General features: G+C 41.0%; 1 protein-coding gene across 1 annotated transcript in view; it reads left to right on the top strand.

The window, feature by feature from the left end:
- The window catches only part of brf1a (BRF1 general transcription factor IIIB subunit a), a 132,434-nt gene that overhangs the window by 100,567 nt on the left and 9,504 nt on the right, over positions 1 to 22,363 (top strand). The window contains exon 17 of the mRNA XM_085392262.1: positions 10,618 to 10,669. Within this exon, the coding sequence (XP_085248388.1) occupies positions 10,618 to 10,669 (52 nt within the window). The remainder of the gene's footprint in view (positions 1 to 10,617; positions 10,670 to 22,363) is intronic.

Below are 22,363 nucleotides of genomic sequence, written 5' to 3'. Positions count from 1 at the left end.
GGTCAGGTTTAAGTACTGACTGAAAATGAGTGTAAGAGCCTGGAGAACTATTGCTCAAGAGCACTTCAATAAAAAGAGCAGATGTTTCTGTTTCTGGCTGAGGTCTAACCTCTATTGTTTATGTGGTCAGGTTGGTATAATATAGGAGGTTTTCTTAATCCTTTATCTGGTTAAATAAAGAAATTAAAAAACTACATACAACTTTTCCACGTTTTTCTACATTTCTGTTGAAATTTAAAATCGACATAAAAAAATTTAATTAATTTTTATGTGTGAATTAAACATTTGTGGTGCAAATAATTTTAAAAGAAAACCAAACTAAAATATCAAACTTAAACTTATTTATCATGAGCCTGAAAATCAAAATACATTCTCATTAAAAGGCCAACTCAAAATTACTCGCACTCCTTCCTTGTTCCTCCACCAAAAGCTGGGCTGCATGGCTTTCTTGTCACACAACTCTCATTAATATGTGTGTGTGCGTTTAGCCCACAGCCGTTAACAGCCACCCGTCTCGCTGAATCTCTAATCTCTGTTCACAAGACTGGTCATGCTCCCCCAGAATATCTGCAAAGGAAGAGCCCAGCGCCACAGTAAGCAGCTGGGTGCTAACTGACCCAGAAATCCCATCCATCTGGAGAAATGTCACAGCTCTCATCAAATGGCCACGGATGGGTTAGTGGGTTATTAAATGCGGCCCTGTGTGTGCATGTTTCTGTGTGTGTGCGTACCAGCTTTCACAAGTGCATTAAGAAACTGATGGAAATCCCCCAAAAATGAAGGCGCTAATTTCACCAGGAACATCCACGCAGCATTGTTGCAATGCACAATACAAACGAAAAAGTCTGTGACGATGTTCTTCATCTGTTTCTTGCTGTTAAGCGTTGAGCTCCTTCTGAACCTTGCTTGTTATTTGACATGACAGACTTCAGTACGGACCTCATGTGCCTGTTTGTTTTTTTTGTTGCATCATTTATAGTCTTGTCTTTACTTTAGCCAGCCAAAGTAAACTTGCATCAAAGGTCTCACTTGCAGAAGGCTCAAAGTTGTGAAAGCAGTCGCACAACTTAATTTCCCAAGTTAATTATGACATGATGTGCAACCATTTGTTAAAGATGAGCAATGTTGGGAAATAAAATGGGAAAGGTCCAGTGTTTTTGGGGAGTTTGAACCATACCAAGACTGAAAAGTCAGTATTTTCAGTTTCATAGACCAAGTTACTGATGATGTTTTTACAAATGCAATCACATTTTTACTTTGTTTCATCTAACATAGCTGCAGCAGCGTGTCAGATTGTAAAAGTGAAATGAAGAAAGTAATGTCATTACTAGGTCCTACATATGATTAACTTCATGAAGTTATTAAGAAAAATCTCATTACTGTGGAATGAGCCCACTTTGCCTTTCATCAGCAGTGGTTGGCTGAGAATTTTGAGGTCGTTTGGAAGCGTGTTCTTGAAAACTTGGAGAATTTCCTACAGTTTGTCTGTAGATTTAAGGATCAGAACATGGTATCTTATCACCTGCAGTATCAACTGTTATTCAGCCCAAGTTAAACTAATCCCAACTTTGAGGCGAGCGATTGAAGGAACCACCAGCAGGAACGAAGGATAGCACACAAGATGGTTCGTTATTCAATTAGAGCCTGTAATGTTCACGAGCTACAGATCTGTTTGATATTTGGACAGAGCTAAGGTTACCTCACTGTCCTCTGTAATCCTGGACCGATTCCTTGAAGATGAGATCAGATCTCATTGTGGGCGAGATCATCTTTTACAGCACTCCTCGTTATTGTGCCTGAAGAGAGTTCAGCTGAATGTCTGATTGAAGCCTAGAATGACCCTTAAAACTCTTTTCTGAACTGAGCGGTTTCTTTCATGTTTCAGGCCTGCTATTGGGACAGTGACTGGGTGTGCATCAGATGTTAGCGAGGGTATGTTAGCGAGGGTGGTCTTTGCCTAAGCAGCTACCCTTGGAAAAACCCGCATAAAATTATTCTATTTGTCAAACCAAATCTTTGTTGATATATTGAGGTGTCAAAACTCATTATCAGTGGCACAGCAGAGGTTGTCAAATGTCTGTTTTATGGGTGAAAGAGTTAGTAGCGTTAGAAGAGTTAGAAAGTATCGACTGGACCTCTGAACATATAGTTCTGTGGTATCTTCCTGTGGATCATATTGTCCGGTTTAACCATGTTACATCCATAACTTGTAGCAAAGTAAATGACCCTTAAGTGTGTTTGCAGACAGAGAAACACGTGCTGTATTAAACCTAAGTTTAGGGTAGATCAGACCAGTTACCCGGTCCTGGTGTTCGTATGCCCTCCAGGAAAAATACAATTTTGTCACATTTGATGGAAAATATCTGAGTTACTTCACACTGCTGTTTGTACAGAAGTACAGATTCTGCAGTTGTGTGTTACAGCGGCTGATTGTGTGTTTGACGGTATGCAGATTTTCAGGATTGTATTGTGCTTCTTCCTTCGTGTCTTTGCATATAAACAGCCATCTATATAACCCTTCACCCTTTTGAATCTGCAGTACCAGGTACTGTGTGTGTGTGTGTGTGTGTGTGTGTGTGTGTGTGTGTGTGTGTGTGTGTGTGTGTGTGTGTGTGTGTGTGTGTGTGTGTGTGTGTGTGTAATGGGGTTAGTGCTGGATGGACTGGCCAGAGAAGAAAACACAATCAGTTCTTTTGGCTGAGTCTGTGTCTCCTCTTGCCAAGCTGCACACCGGCCCACAATGCACTGCAGCCTGAATGGACACGAATCACAGGCACACACTCTTTGTGGGGGAGTGTGTGTGAGGCTGTATTGTGCGTCTGTATTTGTGTGTCTGGGAAAGTATGAGTGGGCACTGCAGTTTCTTGTGTGTGTATATGTGTGGGTGATTATGCCTGATTTAATTGTGCCGAAGAGCTGAAGGAGTGTGTGTGTGTGTGTGTGTGTGTGTGCGCGTGTGTGTGTGTGTGTGTGCGTGTGTGTGCGCGCGCGTCTCCAAGGATCTAGTCCCCAGCTGGAAAATCGAGTTGGAAGCTCAGATTATTATCATCTTTTATTTACATCCGCGCTCATCGCAGAACTAATTTTATTCAACCCCCAGTTTGCAGATTATCTCCCCTCCTCGCCTCCATCCTTCCTCTTTGTTATCTTATTGATTGGATTATTGTACGAATAGTGAAATTATTCCCTTATATTGGTTTTGCCTCAGTTCATTTGCGGAGAAATGGAAGTTGATCCGAACGCAAAAAAACAAACAGGTGCAATCATCTCGATTTAAAAAGCAGAGGCTCGTAGAAACATCCCTCCTCGATGCTAACGAGCAAAACAACAACAAATGTCCCGCGAACGCCGGCGCACAATGGAAACGAGAAGAGAGACGACATACTGCAGAATGATTAGAAGCTCTAATGACGAGCAGAGTTATTGCAAAATGAAATCATGGGGGAAGCAAATGTGGTAATGGAGCGAGTGTGTATTTTGACTTTATACACACCATAAACAATCAGAAGAGTCTGTTCAGTGACAGGTTGCTTCTCCCCAAGACAAGAACTAACAGACTTAAAAACTCCTTTGTCCCACACGCCATCAGACTGTTTAACTCCTCTCTGGAGGGGAGAGGGAGGGGAAACAGGAGGACAAAGGAGGGGGGAACAACTAAGCTGTAGTGCCTCTTCACCTCACTGTGCAATACCTTTTGTGCAATACTTTTTGTAAATAGTCAACAGTGCAATAGACTCAATACTTGAAATGTGCAATTCACTTGTATTTTTATTTTTTATTCCTATTTATTCTATTTATCCCCTTCGTATATTTTATTTATATTTGTCTCTGTATTTATATATATGTGTGTGTGTGTGTGTGTGTGTGGTGTGTGTGTGTGTGTGTATGTATATATATATATATATATATATATATATATATATATATATATATATATATATATATATATATATATATATATATATATATATATATAACAATTCTGTAACTGTAACTTCGGTCGTTGCTGTGCTTTTTTTGGAAGTCGAATTTCCCAGAGGAACCCACCCGAGGGATTAATAAAGTTCTATCTTATCTTATCTTATCTTACACTCGCAGCAACGGGTTTCATTAGGAAATCTGACTCAGTGTAAGGCACTCCTGAGACTCTCTGTATGAATTTGAAATGAAAACATTTGTAATAGTGTACAAGAGGAAGAATCAGATTCAATTCAACCGCACAGTTTTATTTAGCTCATGTGCGGTTGCAAATTTGAAGGTTTTTAAAGGACCAGTTTGTCCGATTTTCTCCCGACATACATGACAAAACTTTCACTAAAAGCTGTTCATGAATAATCAGTGTTTGTGACAACAACAACAAAAAATCAGTCACTACGTCAAACTTACTAATCCAAAAATTATGACATGCAACAGAAGTTATAGAAGTTATCTGCATAGTTACAATAGCAAGTGCTTAAAGTGTCAGATGAAGTGTATGTCATGGTCATTGACATGCACTCCAGCACATCACTCCACATAGATTACTTTTTGATAGAGATCGGTGGATCAATCTGAATATTGATACTATTGATACCAATGCTGTGGTTGTAACTTTTAACCCTGAATTGTGTTAAAAGTTAGTTTTCTTAAAATAAAAAGGATATGTGACACACGCATTCTGAAAAACCTGAACCATTTGTGTTGACTGTCACGTCTATTTTATTTATAGCTTTATTTCACATTTAAGCAACAGAAGTTGCCCCTCAGTGCTTCAGAGACAGACACGTTTATGTTCCAGGTCTAAAAAAAAAAGTTTCAAAATAAATGAAAAGCTGATGAACAGTGATGGGAATAACGGCGTTACTTTTTTCAGTAACGAGTAATCGAACTAATTACTATTCCTATCGTTACAACTAATGGTAAATGATTCTTATATAGCGCTTTTCTACTCTCCCGGAGTACTCAAAGCGCTCTATACAACATGCCTCATTCACCCATTCACACACACTCATACAAGCACTGCTAAACACAAGTGCAACTAATAAACATTCACACACATTCACACTCCGATGAACGCATCGGAGGGCAATTTGGGGTTAGTATCTTGCCCAAGGATATTTGGCATGCAGACTGGAGGAGCCAGTAATCGAACCATTTATTTTTCAATAAACAGACAGTTGAAGCTGTGTTCAGCCTCATCTTATATCAGTTGCACGGAAGTAGCTGTAAGTAATCTGGACGCTACAGCTTTAAGCAGCTGCGCGCTCCCGTGGACGGCAATCACGATCACTGTCTAGCACAACACCTGGAGCTAAGGGGGCAAAACAATCACATGAGTGCTGCTGTTTGACTGAGGGAGAATAAAGTAGTCGTGGTAAGCCAATCACATGACCACTTAAAGATAAAGCAACAAGGTGATATTTACCAGTTTTTAAATTGTGTTGATAGGCCACGTAAAACCAGAGTCATGATAAACAATATATACGCGCCGTTTTTTCCTCAATAGTTTCGTCACGTTTACTGTCTAAGGACAGCGCAGCGAGCACTCTCTGCTTATGAGCAAAAAAAACCCCAAACAAAAACAGAAGTTTTAGGAGTGAAGGCAAGAGAGAGACAGCAGAAAAAGAGAGTTTTGAGATGTGAGAGATTTGTGACGTTTGGCGTGTTTGGAGTGTGTAGTTCATGTTGTCTTGTGTAGTTAGTGTGTAGTTTGGATAGTTTTATGTTGTGTGTCAGAACAATGAGGCGACTGCTGTCTCCAGGTAGAAACAGGAGTGATGCACCTGCTGCTGTCAGACCTGCAGGTATCAGGCTGTGATGTTCTCCTTTATAGTGGACAGAAATATTTGGAGTGGCACAAATAATTTGTGTGGCATCTTATTGAATGCAGAACAGATTGTTCTGTAAATAGTTTGAAATGGTTATTTAAAAAAATCAAGGTAAAAGGTAAATGGATGCAAATAAGTTTGTTTTTTGCAAAACTTGTGCATAGGACTTTAAAATTGACAATTTATATTTGCATTTAAAGTTATGAAATATGATTCATTAAACATGTTTAGTGGTTGTTACAGTGAAAAATATAACTTTTTCTACTCTGATTTTATGTTTTTTGTCTGATTTTAGATCAATTGTGTTAATACAGTATGTCAAAATGAAAACATAACTGTAAATTCAGACACGTGAGGTTGTGCTGAAAAGGATGATACCAAACAAGGCAAAGTAAATAGTTTTTAAAGGTGAAATGTAGAGGAAACATCAAAAGTAGTTAAAAATTGCCAATTATACCCTGGACCCCAGAGGGTTAAACTTTTTTTAAAGTAACACAATGGTTACTTTTTGAGTAATTAATTACTTTTAGAATATTAACTCAGTTACTTTTTTGAAGAAGTAACTAGTAACTATAACTAATTACTTTTTCAAAGTAACTTGCCCAACACTGATTATAAACTATATTATAAATGTATTTTATTAAAATGTGTTCAGAATTTGCAAAGTCATGACACACTGCTCTCCCCTACATTAGCAAGTATTGTTATCAGTCGCACAAATCAATAGTAGAACTTGTAGTATTGCACAGTACTACTTTTTAAATGTACCCAAAGACATACAGGCAGAGGTATCATTTCCAAAATGTGTTTTATTATATCCTAAAAAAGACAAATACATGATCATTAAAATAAGCTATTTTAAGAAATAAGTGAGGCCATAATGCTGAAATAAATAATGTCATAACTCAAAAAAGTGACCTGGACAAATTTATTTTGCTTATGCAGGTAGCATGCAAAGTCATTTAGGGAAAAATGATAAAACTGCTATAAAAAATACAGAAAACTACACTCCAATTTCACTAACCCTGTCCTGAGACAGCCTACGTGTCTAAAATGAGTGGAAAGAACTGCCCACTTACTTTTAGTCCACTCCTTCTCCATAACGTATCAGTTAATATTTATCCAGATTCTTCATTGATATAAACATTAAGAACAATATACATACTTTTATTTCTGATAACATAATATTTACTCTACATAACACACAAGTTATTATCATACTGACTTATTTTTACAGCTCCAAAATCAAAGCCTCTGGTTTTTGGAGTGTTAATTTTAAATGAGTTGTATGCAAAACTACATCAGAGATGCAGTGTCACATCTGTTTTTTTTCCTGGGATCCTAGTTTAATATTTGGATGTTCTATCATTTGGCGATTATCAAACACTAAGTCTAAGTACAGCTGATGGGGAATCTTGCTTTTGGTCTTTGTGTTGTCTTTGGGGTTTTTTGACAGCACATGTTGTGACAATCAGTCTTAACGCTGTGGAGATGTTTCAAGTTGACAGCCTCTTGGGGTAACATGGTTTTCTTTATAAATTTCATGGTGGTCTATCAACCACTGACAAGATATTTTAGTCTCAGTCAAAGTGGTGGAAGAGCTGAGAGCGGTATCAGCACTGGAGAGGTTAAAACTGCTGTTTCCACAGCACTTACTCGACTCTTTTAACCTTCATTGACCTCAGTTAAATTGTCTTTATCTGTTCATTCGAGGAGCATTGGTGTTCTCATAGCCCTGTGACTCTAACCTTTGACCCCACTCGCTATCAGTCGCTCTAACTGTTGCAATTACAGGAAGTGGTTTGATGTCAGCCAGAGCACCGATTTAAAATTAGATTTTTTTTCCTATTTACAAAAATATCAAGCTCATGAAAAGGTATTCCATGTGTTATGTAAAGTGTCAAAACACTGACAAACATCCCCAGGGTGTTACCCCGTTAACACCCTGGCTTATTCATTCACTCACTCACAATGGCTTTAAATCAGGGAAACATTTGTCATTGTCTTAGTTTACAAATTTATTACCAAAGGTAAAATGTTCACACCTTTCACTCCTTTTTCTTTTTCCTATCAGTATGCACGGCATATCTTCCAAATGTGATTATGAGCGACTGAGAAACCTGCTGAAAAGAACGACACACTCGTCTTCAAACAGCTGGCACACTAGCTACGAATGCACCACGACTGGCTGCTACGTAGAATTAAACTCCATTATGTAGAACTGTTGCAGCTGATTCAGCTAATTTGTGTTTGGTTTCACTTAGCAGCACAACACAACAAAGGTTAGCTAATTAAGACTGTTTATCTGGAGGAACTACTGCCTTAGTTCTGTGAGGAACAACCTTGGAATAATCAGTCAACACTCCTGAGTCTCAGTTTTTTCTTCTTCTTCCCATTCTGATATTTCTGTGCGCTCTTTTCTTCCTTTCTGCTTTTCTCTTTCTGCTATTAGCTGATCTTATTCTTTAATATTGTTTTCCTTTGTTCTCTTAATCCAAGCACCTTCCTTCTCTTCAGGCTTCCCCCGCGTTCCCCCTCCATGCCTCCCCATGCCCTCACCCAATCTTTTTCCTCATTCGCTCCCGTGCTGTTTTGCCCTCTATCCCTTCTTCTTCTTCTCACCCTTTTGCCCCCTTCCACTGCCTGTTGCCTAACGACATCACTTCCTCTCATGGTTCCACCGTCCCTCCCTCTTTCCACAGTGTCCAGGTCAGGGCTCATGGGAGCCAGTCTTGTCTAGCACATATACGGGGCCCTAAATAGTTCTCTCAGCGGGGAGCATTTCGCCGGCCTGGCTGGGATTTTATAATGAGCTTTGAGAAAGGAGGAGGTGGGGGGAATGATGATGTTGGGGGGTGAAGATGCCACATTCACTTTTACCCCTCCTCCCCTTTCCCCCCGGTTAAAGCAGATTAATTAAAAGCTCACTCGCGCTCTGCGTCTTATCAGTGAGATTTGAGCACTTTACTGTAAGCCTCTAGGGAGAGCTCAGCGCCGGGCCGGGTGGGCAGAAAATGGGGGTGGGGAGCCTCGGGAACAATGCTAATTCCAGCCAGTGGGGTGGTGGGACGGCTGCTTAGGAATTACTGCCAGTGGTGCGTTCATTGCTGATTATCTCCGCGACTGTCTAGGAAGAGATTGCACTCACAGAGACAGACAGTCGCTCTGCCTGTCACTCACAGTTTGGGCTCATTTCTCATTCACACCATTTTTTTTCCTTTTCCTTTTTTTTAATCGCAGTTGCCTAGAAATGTGAGCTAGTCGCCCTGAAGCCAACAGAGACCAGCTGCACTAAGATAATACAATGCTCTACCTGTGTTGTGTCAAGAGTTAAATGCTGCATCAGCGTCAAGTACAAATAAAATGTGCTTTTTTTTCTGTAAGAGTGGTTGCAAAGAGCCATCCGACATACAGCAATGTTCTGCTGTCCCATCTGTCCAAATGGCAACAATGAGCAGGAACTGGTATCAGCAGGAGCTATTGTCATTACAATTTTTATTAATGATTATATCAGCCATTATTTCATCCCCAGAAGGCTGCTGTGATAGCTCGATTTCCCTTGTTCCTGTTCTGCTTAAATTGACTGTAAAAGTCCTGATTATTTAGTGGAGCACAAAGGAGGTCCTTTATTATTAGTCATGCTAGCAGTGTGCTTTTACATGCTCTCCAGCACATTGGCTTAAACTGTAAAATGTCAATAACAACAACAACACCGAATCCCTTCACCACTAGCTTGTACTTGTGGGAAAATGTTACTATACTGGGTATGTTTAGGTAACACCTTGCTAACATGAGCTTACTGAAGAGAAACGGGTATGTGAATCTGTTAGCCAATCAGGGACAAAGAGAGAGGACACGAATGCGGTGGAAGAAAGAAACGAAGCTGAGCAGAAGCAGGCAGGCGGTGTCCTCGCTGCTGAGGTTAACAGTGAAATGTAATCTGAACTGGCCTCAGAATAGAAGATTTTATTATCTTCTAATGTCTGGAAAAATAATGAATATCTTACTTTCAGGCTTTTAGGGGTTCATAAAATCCGCACATTTAATCCTCTTGTAGACTCACTGGCATTTCAGATTGTGCTTCAGTTTGAGTAATGGAACTCATTTTCTACAGTCGTGCAACTTCAAGGTCATAAAGCCCAGCCGCTGTTAAAAATCAAGGTTAATTTTAAGTATTTTATGTCATTTCAGTGTTTGCTGTTCAGCACTGTTAAAACAAAGGGGAGCCCATTAGTCTGTAACCTTTGTAGGCAATGTGTTTGCTTCACTGTAGGACTGCTGTGCTGTTCAGTTCATTTCAGTTTTATTTATAAAGCACTAAATCGCAACAACAGTCACCTTAAGGCACTTTATATTGTAAGGTAAAGACCTACAGGGACAGTGTTTGTCCAGTACTGATGAATATTGCTGGTTGCACACACAGACTGTGTGAACGAAGTCCAGATGTGTTGGTTTGGTTGTTGTGGAAGCTGCTGTTTATGGGGTGCCATATAACATCAAATAATCTAGTTACAACACCAAGGAGATAGAGTCAATGATTCCACTTAAGAAGCACGTTTACAACCCAGTTCCAAAAGAAGCTGGGATGCTGTGAAACCGCAAATATCATTAACCCGATTTTATTCACAAAAGAACCTAGAATACATAGAAAATGTTTCATGTTTGAGTTTGATGTTAGCAATGTGTCAAATACAAGCTAGCTCCTCTGCCTCACTATGATTAGTAGGACTTATGTTAAACAGTAATAAAACAAATGAGCTAAAGAAAATAAAGAAGGCTAAGTGTGATGATGTTGCTGTCTGTGTTGCAGGCTACAGCCATTCATCAGCGGACAGCCCAACAAAAAGCTGGCCACGGAGCAGGTAAGCTTCCATTCATCTTCACTGCATCTGCTCTTCCTCTCCGACACTCTTGTGCACTACAACACTCGCTGCCCCGCTGCTCCTAAAATGCACGACACCTCAGTCACCATGTCGATCAGTCGGTTAACTTCTCACGTTTACTTTAACACACTCACTCAGGTTCAGTCTTCCTTTGCTTCACTGTATTTTGACTGTGCTGTGTGAATAAGAGTATTTTCAAGGGGAAGAGCAGCCTTGATATTCCTTACAGTGAAAGTGATAAAGTAACCAGATTGATGGTCCAGTCTTGTCATCACTGCTTTACTTCATAAAAAAAGGCTTTTCCTGTGAAGTCTATGTGAACCAACAGGGAAGCGGGTTAGGCAATAATAAGGCTTGCAACTTAACATTGAGCAATTTTTAACATTTTTTCACAGGGTGGGGGGGGACGACAACCACTGCTGCCAAATGAATACCTCTGAGTTGTACTGCACTGTGGGTGATGCTGCAAATCAGTGAGCAGGAAAGCTTTATAAGGCAAGGCAAGGCAAGTTTATTTGTATAGCACAATTCAACAACAAGGTGATTCAAAGTGCTTTACAGAGACATTAGAAACAAGAACAAATAAAAAGCATGATTTAAAATTGAATAAAACAAGCAAATAAACTAACTAACTAATTAACAAACAAACAAACAAACAACAGTATATAAAATCAAAACAGATAAAATCAGAACAGTAGATAAAATCAGTAGTTAATGTAAGTTTTGAAATTTAAGCTTAAAGTGTGGATTTGGTGCTTTATTCAAATGCAGCTGAGAACAGGTGAGTCTTCAACCTGGATTTAAATAAACTGAGTGTTTCAGCTGATCTGAGGCTTTCTGGGAGTTTGTTCCAGATATAAGGAGCATAAAAGCTGAATGCAGCTTCTCCGTGTCTGGTTCTGACTCTGGGAACTGATAAAAGACCGGATCCAGATGACCTGAGGGATCTGGAAGGTTCATACTGGGTCAGGAGGTCATTGATGTATTTTGGTCCTAAACCATTCAGAGCTTTATAGGCCAGCATCAGAACTTTAAAGTCTATCCTCTGACGGACAGGCAGCCAGTGTAAGGACCTCAGAGCTGGACTGATGTGGTCCACTTTTTTGGTCTTAGTGAGGACTCGAGCAGCAGAGTTCTGAATGAGCTGTAGTTGTCTGACTGATTTTTTAGGTAGACCTGTAAAGATGCTGTTACAGTAATCAAGCCTACTAAAAATGAATGCATGGACTAGTTTTTCCAGGTCCTGTTGAGACATCAGATCTTTTATCCTTGATATATTCTTGAGGTGATAGTAAGCTGACTTTGTTATTGTCTTAATGTGTTTTTCTAAGTTTAGGTCTGCATCCATCACTACACCCAAATTTCTCGCCTGGTTTGTGGTTTTTAGATGTATAGATTGAAGTTCTCTGGTGACCTGTAATCGTTTTTCTTTGGCGCCAAAGACTATTACCTCAGTTTTGTTTTTGTTTAGCTGGAGAAAATTGTGGCACAACCAGTCATTAATTTCCTCGATGCATTTACCAAGAGCCTGTACAGGGCCTCGGTCTCCTGGTGACATTGTGATATATATTTGTGTGTCATCTGCATAGCTGTGATAGTTTATTTTGTTGTTGTTTATAATCTGTGCCAGTGGGAGCATGTAGATGTTAAACAGAAGGGGTCCCAAGATGGAACCTTGGGGAACTCCACATGTGATACTTGTCTGCTCAGATGTGAAGTTACCTATTGATACAAAGTATTTCCTGTTTTCTACGTATGTTTTGAACCAGTTTAGTACAGTTCCTGAAAGACCTGTCCAGTTCTCCAGTCGTTTGAGTAATATGTTGTGGTCAACTGTATCAAATGCTGCACTGAGATCCAGTAAAACTAGGACTGACATTTTTCCACTGTCTGTATTCAGACATATGTCATTAAACACTTTGGTCAGAGCGGTTTCAGTGCTGTGGTTCTGTCTAAAACCTGACTGGAAGGCATCGTAGCAATTATTCTGTTTTAAGAAGTAACTGAGCTGTTGAGAAACTGCTTTTTCAATGATCTTACTTAAAAACGGGAGATTTGAGATCGGCCTGTAGTTGTTCATTTGTGTCTTGTCAAGATTGTCCTTTTTCAGTATAGGTTTGATTACAGCAGTTTTTAGTGATTCTGGAAACACACCTGATAATAAAGAAAAGTTGACGATCTGTAACAGGTCTGACTCTAAAGTCTTTGAGACCTTTTTGAAAAAACTTGTTGGCAGGACATCTAAACAGCAAGAGGAGGAGTTCAGTTGACCTAAGATGTCCTCCAGGTCTTTGCTGTTAATAGGTTGAAACTGTTTCATGGTGTTTAAACAGTTTTTTGGTGGACACAGTACATATCCTGGATCTGCTGTTGATGTACCAACTGCTTGTCTAATTTTTTGGATTTTTTCAGTGAAGAATTTGGCAAAGTCATTGCAGGCCATGGTCGAATGAAGTTCAGCTGCCACTGACACAGGAGGGTTTGTTAGCCTGTCAACTGTAGAAAATAAGACCCGAGCATTATGGCTGTTTTTAGTGATGATGTCAGAGAAGTAGGACCTCCTTGCATTCCTCAGTTGTAAATTATAATTGTGAAGTTTCTCTTTATAAATGTCATAATGAACCTGGAGGTTTGTTTTTCTCCATCTGCGCTCAGCTTTCCTACACTCTCTTTTTTCATTTTTCACCAGTGTGGAGTTTCTCCATGGAGACTTTTTCCTTCCAGAGATAACCTTCACCTTAATGGGAGCAATAGTGTCCATTACATTTAACATGTTAGCATTGAAGCTATTGACGAGCTCATTGACTGACCCTCTGGGCAGGTCAGGTGTTAATGGGAAGACCTGGTTAAAAATTGCACTACTGTGTTCAGTTATACACCGTTTTGTGATCACTGTTGTTGATATATTTGTGTGGGCTGAGATTTTACTTTCAAAGAAAACACAGTAATGATCAGACAGGCCCACATCAGACACAGTAACCTTTGAAATGCTCAGGCCCTTGGAGATCAGTAGGTCAAGAGTGTGTCCTCTATTATGTGTGGCCTCTGTTACATGCTGAGTCAGCCCAAAGTTGCCCAGAGTGTTACTCAGGTCTTTAGTCCCTTTGTCCTGAGGGTTGTCCACATGAATGTTAAAATCCCCAGCAATAATTACACAGTCAAAATCAACACAGATCACAGACAGCAGTTCACTGAGGTCATTAAAAAAGTCTGTGCAGTATTTGGGAGGCCTGTAAACATTAAGAAACACAACTTTGGATGGGGCCTTCAGCTGTAAAGCCACATATTCAAAAGACTGAAAACTTCCAGGAGATAGCTGCTTACATTGAAATGATTCATTAAATAAGACAGCAACCCCTCCTCCTCTCCTGCTCGCCCTGACCTCACTGATAAAACTGTAGTTAGGAGGGGTCGTCTCGATGAGAACAGCTCCACTGTTACTTTGGTCCAACCAAGTTTCAGTTAAAAACATAAAATCAAGGCTGTGCTCAGTGATTAAATCATTAATTAAAAATGTTTTCCCAGCTAGAGATCTAATGTTTAATAAAGCCAACTTAAGTGTTTTAGAGGTATTACTTGTCCCCTCGTGTTTGGGAGCAGTCTGTGGCACACAAGGTATGTTTAAAGATCTTTTAGAGTGCAGCTCTCTGTGTTTTGACCAGGCCACATGTCTCCTGTCACCTAAAAGTACAGAAATTTTAAAACCTTCTAGTAAACAGGGTCCCAGCTTCTCCTGGGAAAAGTCATCACTGCCATAATCCTCACAGCCCGGACCCTTCACACATCACGCATCAGACTGCGGAGACAGGGCATGAAGAGGAACTAAGGGGGGCGAGGCTGGGCAATGTGACTTCGATTGCTCTGTTGAGGGTGGGGCTCGATGGCGAACCTTTGGCCGCTCTGGTGGGGGGTTTATGGGGGACAACAAATTGAATTTGTGATGTAGAATGAGAAAGTACCTGGATTTATCCTGCTTCTTTCACATGGTTTGTCATAATTGGTTTCTCAATTGAATTTCCTATTACATATAATGATAAGTGATTATTTATAAATGTGTCACTAACCTCAGTGAAGCAGAAGGTCTGGTCCTTATTTGTGTATTCAAGGTGATCACCATAGCTTGTGAGGGTGAAAAAATCTGGTCATTTAAGTAGCAGAGGGGGTTGTTGATTGGTTTTAACTGCTTTAGTTTTAATGACATTAACAGCAGGTGCACTAGAGGAGCAACGAAGAGACAAACCCGAAACAGGAATGGTTTTAAGGGTGGAGGCCACTGACATTTTCCCTTCCTGATCTTTTCTGACTGTTTTCACTTGTTTTGCATTTGGCTCGAGTCAGTGTCACTGCTGGTAACATTAGACAATACCTGGACCTTACAGAGGTTCCACAGGTAGTCCAACTTCTCCATGACGGCACATTAATAAGTGACATTTTCAGAAGTTTTACTCTGTCTCCCAGAACAGTCTGAAGAGCATGGCTTAGATGCCAGGAGACAGGCAGTTACTCTAGGACAGCTGGACAGGGCCATAGAAGGCCTTTAACCCATCAGCAGCTTGCATCAGCACTGGGAGCTACAAAAGTACCTCTAGCAGGTCACTGGTGTGAGTGTCTCTGACCAAACAATCGGGAACAGACTTCATGAAGGTGGCCTGAGGGCCCAGCGGTACAACCTCTAGTGCAGGGGTCTCCAACTCCAGTCCTCGAGAGATGCTTTTCATTTGATTCAGCTGTGTTGGAGTGGGGGTGCATCTAAAAGCTGTAGGACCGTAGCGCTCAAGGACTGAGTTGGAGACCCCTGCTCTAGTTGGCCCTGTGCTCACTGCTCAGCACCGCGGTGCCTGATTTGCATTTGCCATAGAATACCAGAACTGGCAGGTCTACCATCTGTTCTTTAACAGGTGACAGCAAGTTCACCCTAAACATGTGACAGACATGTGAAGGGGTCTGAAGAAGCCATAGCTAAGGGGGCACATAACCTCTATAAACTAGGCAACAGAACCCTGACTGCCATTAGGTAGTCACCTGACCAATAGAAACGCAACTCAACCCAATAGACATTATGTTTTGCTCCATCCGATGCTGCCAGGTTACCCCTCAGAGTGTCCAGGAGCTCAGTGATGCTCTGGACTCATCATGTCATTAGGAGGATGCCCCGATGTTGTCAGCCATGCATACAAGCATGTGGGAGCCAAGCAGAATATCGAGTACTATATCGTCAAAATGGACTAGCTTGACTAGTTTATTTTGAAATCAGTCCTCTGTGGGTTTATCGTTTTCATTTCCATCAAACGACATGGCGTCCTTGTGTTCCTAACACATTACCCGGTTCATATCAGTATAGATATCTGGTTCTTGTTCTTTTTGGCTTTTGTTTGAGCAGTGCATATTAAGATGCAGATGCACTGTGACACAGAATACGATGTAAATCTGCAGAGAGCCCGAATTAATCAGAGGAGTGATATAAATTAGGCTTCACATAGCCACGCAGTTGTTGTTGGTTGGATACATTTATTGTTGATTTTGGTCTTTTTATGTTTGTTTGACAATAACCAAACTACCATGAACCTTTGACTGTAGCAGACTTATTGTAAGTCTGTGTCAAGCTCTCCTGCTCAGCCAATAAAAGCTGATTGCTGATTTCTGCAGAGCAGGCAGCAATAAATAAATCTCCTCTCGGGCCGTGTGAGAGGTGAACCGCTCTGTGTCTTTGTTTGGCCTTGCTATATTACTCCTCCTTCACTCTTTCTTTCTCCCGGGCATTGACTGCTTCTAAAAAATTTTTTTGACAGACTCTTAAAATAAATATAGCCTTAAACTTGAACATAAAAATGTCTTAAACAGCAGCTTCAGGGTTTTTTTTTTTTGGTTTTTTTTATCACACTGCAGTGATACAGTAGGCTTTTGTTGGCCAGTTTCCAATCAGTCTACACAGAAGGAGTTTACTTTCGCTAATGTGTCTTATCTCCTTTACTAAACCTAGTTAGACTTCTTGGCTTTGAACAGTTAGTTTCCAAATGTCCTCGTTCTGACCATTTATAGCTTCATAGCTTTCCATTCAGAAATGGGGCAGTCTCTTCTGCTTTGATTTTTAATTTGATTTAAATTGGACTTCATTTCAGTCGAGGGTAGTGTTACTAGTTTCAAAGTCTTAAATGTAGCTTTCTTGACTTCTTCTTCCTTACTTTTTTCCATATCTCATTTTACACTTCCCTAACAGTCTTTTAATCCCTTGTCATTCTCATTTCTTATATAATTTATTTCTCTCTTTTCACAGCTTTTTCCGTGTTTCTCTTTTTTAACCACTCTGTAGAGAAGCAGCAGGAGTTTGACTTGACGTGCAGGGTTTGGGAAGTAAAAATGTCAGTTTTTTTTTTTTTTTTATAGTTGAGATCAGCTGACTGACAGTCGGACCATTTACAGGATTATGTGGATGAGAAATTCTGTCAGTGGAATCATAAGTATAAAATGTGAGCTCCTCCATTAGAAAATACCTGGTTTTAGAGCAGCGCGTCTCGGCTCCTGGCAGTTCCATCTCCTCACTCCTTGCTGTGGCCTGCGAGTAGCAGAACTGTTGATGATTGGTAATTACCGAGGAATATCCCGGGTTAGAAGATCCACAGTGTTGTTGGGATTTAACACCAAAGACTGACCCACATCAGAATTTAAGTAGTGAGTTAATGAGCTCATAGGAACTGACTTGGTACTTGTTGGAGAAACCCTTGTTTGCAAGCACAGCGGTAGGAGCTTTCTTGTTGTTGATCACCAGGTTTGCAAACATCTCAGGAGAGATTTTGGTCGTCTCCTCTTTACTGAAACTCTGTCCTTTAAGCTTCTTGGCTGCTGCTAGCCACATCAAAGTTTCAGCTCCCTCCACAGATTATCTACAGTGGGGCAAAAAAGTATTTAGTCAGCCACCGATTGTACAAGTTCCCCCACCTAAAATGATGACAGAGGTCAGTAATTTGCACCAGAGGTACACTTCAACTGTGAGAGACAGAATGTGGAAAAAAAATCCATGAATCCACATGGTAGGATTTGTAAAGAATTCATTCGTAAATCAGGGTGGAAAATAAGTATTTGGTCAATAACAAAAATACAACTCAATACTTTGTAACATAACCTTTGTTGGCAATAACAGAGGTCAAACGTTTACTATAGGTCTTTACCAGGTTTGCACACACAGTAGCTGGTATTTTGGCCCATTCCTCCATGCAGATCTTCTCGAGAGCAGTGATGTTTTGGGGCTGTCGCCGAGCAACACGGACTTTCAACTCCCGCCACAGATTTTCTATGGGGTTGAGGTCTGGAGACTGGCTAGGCCACTCCAGGACTTTCAAATGCTTCTTACGGAGCCACTCCTTTGTTGCCCGGGCGGTGTGTTTTGGATCATTGTCATGTTGGAAGACCCAGCCTCGTTTCATCTTCAAAGTTCTCACTGATGGAAGGAGGTTTTGGCTCAAAATCTCACGATACATGGCCCCATTCATTCTGTCCTTAACACGGATCAGTCGTCCTGTCCCCTTGGCAGAAAAACAGCCCCATAGCATGATGTTTCCACCCCCATGCTTCACAGTAGGTATGGTGTTCTTGGGATGCAACTCAGTATTCTTCTTCCTCCAAACACGACAAGTTGAGTTTATACCAAAAAGTTCTACTTTGGTTTCATCTGACCACATGACATTCTCCCAATCCTCTGCTGTATCATCCATGTGCTCTCTGGCAAACTTCAGACGGGCCTGGACATGCACTGGCTTCAGCAGCGGAACACGTCTGGCACTGCGGGATTTGATTCCCTGCCGTTGTAGTGTGTTACTGATGGTGACCTTTGTTACTTTGGTCCCAGCTCTCTGCAGGTCATTCACCAGGTCCCCCCGTGTGGTTCTGGGATCTTTGCTCACCGTTCTCATGATCATTTTGACCCCACGGGATGAGGTCTTGCGTGGAGCCCCAGATCGAGGGAGATTATCAGTGGTCTTGTATGTCTTCCATTTTCTGATGATTGCTCCCACAGTTGATTTTTTCACACCAAGCTGCTTGCCTATTGTAGATTCACTCTTCCCAGTCTGGTGCAGGTCTACAATACTTTTCCTGGTGTCCTTCGAAAGCTCTTTGGTCTTGGCCATGGCGGAGTTTGGAGTCTGACTGTTTGAGGCTGTGGACAGGTGTCTTTTATACAGATGATGAGTTCAAACAGGTGCCATTCATACAGGTAACGAGTGGGGGACAGAAAAGCTTCTTACAGAAGACGTTACAGGTCTGTGAGAGCCAGAGATTTTCCTTGTTTGAGGTGACCAAATACTTATTTTCCACCCTAATTTACGAATAAATTCTTTACAAATCCTACCATGTGGAATCATGGATTTTTTTTTCACATTCTGTCTCTCACAGTTGAAGTGTACCTCTGGTGCAAATTACTGACCTCTGTCATCATTTTAGGTGGGGGAACTTGCACAATCGGTGGCTGACTAAATACTTTTTTGCCCCACTGTATAGTACCGAGTCTGGAGACATGCTAGGCCACTCCATAACCTTAATGTGCTTCTTTAGCCACTTCTTTTTTGCCTTTGCATTATATTTTGGGTCATCATCATGCTGGAAGACCCGTCCATGACCCATCTTCAGTGTTCTGGCTGAGGGAAGGTGGCTCTCGTTCAAGACTTTATGGTACGTGGCCCCGCGCCTTGGCCAATCTATGCGGTGCAGCCATCCTGTACACTTAGCAGTGTGTGTTACCAGTGGTGTTCTTAGTGACTGTGGTCCCAACTGCCTTCAGGTCATTAACAAGCTCCAACCGTGTAGTTCTGTGCTGATCCACCACCTTTCTCATGATCATCCTCACATCAAGATCATGCATGGAGCTCCAGAGCGAGGGGGGCTGATGGTCATTTTTATATTTCTTCCATTTCCATGCCGTTCAGGCATCGTTCAGGCCGACGATCTTGTCCCTGACGTCCTTTTGGGATGGAACTGGGATGGATAAACTGTTTCTTTGGACAAGTGTGCTTTATACATGCAACGAGCTGAGATCAGGTACTCCTGATCTCAGCTCGTTGCTCGTTGCATTAATTGATAGATGGTAGTCGTCACATGGTAGTGTCAGAATTCTTCCTGGTATTCACGTATTTCACTCAAAGTCACGCAAATCACTTTGTAACTTTTATGTAATGTGTGTTTTGTATTTTTTAATTTATTTTTTGGTTGATATTCTGTGTCCATTAACATAAAACTACAATCAAAGCTAGAAACTGTTCATTTGTTTGGAAGTGAGCAAACTTATAAATTCAGCAGGGGGTCAAATACTTGTAACTGTATAAAAAGCTCTGTAATATTTTTGGCTGAAAAAAAAGAAACACTATTATTATTTTTGTCCAACTTTTAAGATTATTTAGCAAACATGTTATTGAGATTGATGTTAAATAAAACACTTCTGTTAAGAAACCAGCAGTAAACACAGTCACACATGCTGTTGAGAGAGTGCATGCTGGTTTGTGTCCCATATTTGAAGACTTTATAGAAATAAAGTGAAGTTATTTAATGTGGGGGAAAAAACAACCCAAAAAGCTTTTGAGTGAATTTGTCATATTTGTGGCTCTTGTGGTGTTAATGATGTTAAAAACAACTAAGTTGAGGGGAATTAACGATATCACTGAAACTGTAAGTTGCCGTTAAAACTTGGTGAAAAACATGCCAGCGAATCATCTGCTTTTTAAAATCTCCCAACTTTTCTTTTCCCCCCCAAGTCCTGCAAATCTCTGCCTGCTTTCTCTTTCCTCATCTCTTCCCGTTATTGCCTCACTCTGCTGCTGTCCTCTTTTTTCCCATCGCTCTTCTTTTCATATTTCCTCTCTTTCCTCCACATTCCTTCCAATCCCTTCGTCTCCCCCCTCTCCTCTCCTCCTCACAGCCTTTGTCTCCCTCGCCATCATGTGCTGCTGGCAGCCCTGAATAGAGTAGCTCAGGGAGCTCAGGCTCTGTCAGCTAGGAAGAAAACATTGCCACAAGGGGCTGGGTCAACAAGGCTTGTTACTTAGCAACCCCCCCTCACCTTCCCTTGGGAACTGGAAGCAAACGGCCGTCGCCATTGGCTGCGGCTGCTCATAGCTCGCAGCTCATGTTATGTAATGTTGGCATTTGATTCCAGCAACAGGGCCAGATTGAAAAGCGATGTGTTCTTTGAGCTCTACTTGCCAACCTGTTCTGTTTCTGTTCGTTGCCTTACAGTAACCAATTTCCATCACCCTCTCCAGCGACCCAGCAATTAGTCTGTACAGTTTTTCCTTTTTTTAAAGCCAGTCGAGGGAGGAAATGATCAGTTTACTACAGAGAACTTGAAACTGGCGCAGCTGTTCTTCTCTGCCCTTTCCCCTATTTGTCTACTCATGTTTAGGCTGAGCATCAGGCTGGAGGAGGCAGAAGGCAGCGCAGTTAAGAGATGTGGGGATTTTCAAAGAAGCTTAGAAATCTCAAAAGGGTGATGAGGTCACAGGAGGAAGGGCTTTGAGCTGTGCACAGCCTCGCTGGTGTTGCAGATATAGCCTGCTTATGCAAGCAATAATTTTGGCAAGTGATGGCCGAATGTATTTGAAGTATTCTCAATGAAGCTTTCCGGACAGCGATAAAGTTCATGATGTGCACCAATTTTAGCTCATCCTGCAGAAACACAGCGACCTGCTCCCTCACCCCAGGAAAACACCTTTACTGTGATAAAATTGATGCAGAAAGATGAAAATATGCAAAACCTCTGCTTGATCGGCATGGTTGTGGCTCAGAGCGAGCTGTCTACCAATGAGAAGATCAATGGTTACTTCAGTCTGTGTGTTGAAGTATCGTTGGGCATGATAGTGAACCCCAATTTGATTGGGTGAATGAGACTTGTAGTAAAAAGAGCTTTAAGTGCTCAGAGTAAATAGGACTATAAAAGTATCCGTCCATTTACCCTTCCTTTACCCACCCACACACATGGATGCTAATAATGCAAACAAATTTAAGTGGTCTATTAAATGTCATTAACCTGGATACTCTCAGTCTAACAAACAATTATAAAGTTTTGATTGTTGAGCGACTGATTGTTTGTAGGATCTTGCTGTGTGATCCGATCCAGCTGATGAGCCACTGTAGCTCAAATTACCAATAATGTTAATGCTGGTAGTGACAGGAAGTCGTCAGAATACAGAGTGGATTGCAGTTTGTTGTATGTGGGGCTGCATAGCTGCAGACCAGGACCAACAGATTATTAGGCAGCTGGTCATAATGTTAGGCCTGATCAGTGTAGTGTTACACATTCTCCATGCCATGTGCACTAATGCACCTTTACACAAAAACAAGCATTAATACGAGGTAACTTTTGAACTAAGTATCGTTAAAAGTTTCACATTTTTATAGACCTCAGTCCACTCCACACATGAAGTGATTTCCACTACAAAGTCATGATTGTATCCATTGTCCATGGCTGGACCAAGGAATGTTTTTTTGTTTTGTCCCTTGCATACATGAATTTCTCTAGAATCTCGGAATCTGTTAATGATGAAATCTGCAAATTGATTGTACAATAATAATCTGAAGAATCTGCACATGCAGTTCATCAAGGAGCGGTAAACTCCTGCCCTTTGTGGAGCAGGGAAATTATTTTACTGCTATTGTTAAATAATTGTCATCATTACCATTGCATTAATA

Source organism: Rhamphochromis longiceps, linkage group LG19, assembly GCF_057381845.1.
Source record: "Rhamphochromis longiceps isolate RC_006_pf linkage group LG19, R_longiceps_female_GT1.1, whole genome shotgun sequence".
Taxonomy (NCBI): domain Eukaryota; kingdom Metazoa; phylum Chordata; class Actinopteri; order Cichliformes; family Cichlidae; genus Rhamphochromis; species Rhamphochromis longiceps.
This window is presented reverse-complemented; position numbering and strand designations above follow the sequence as displayed.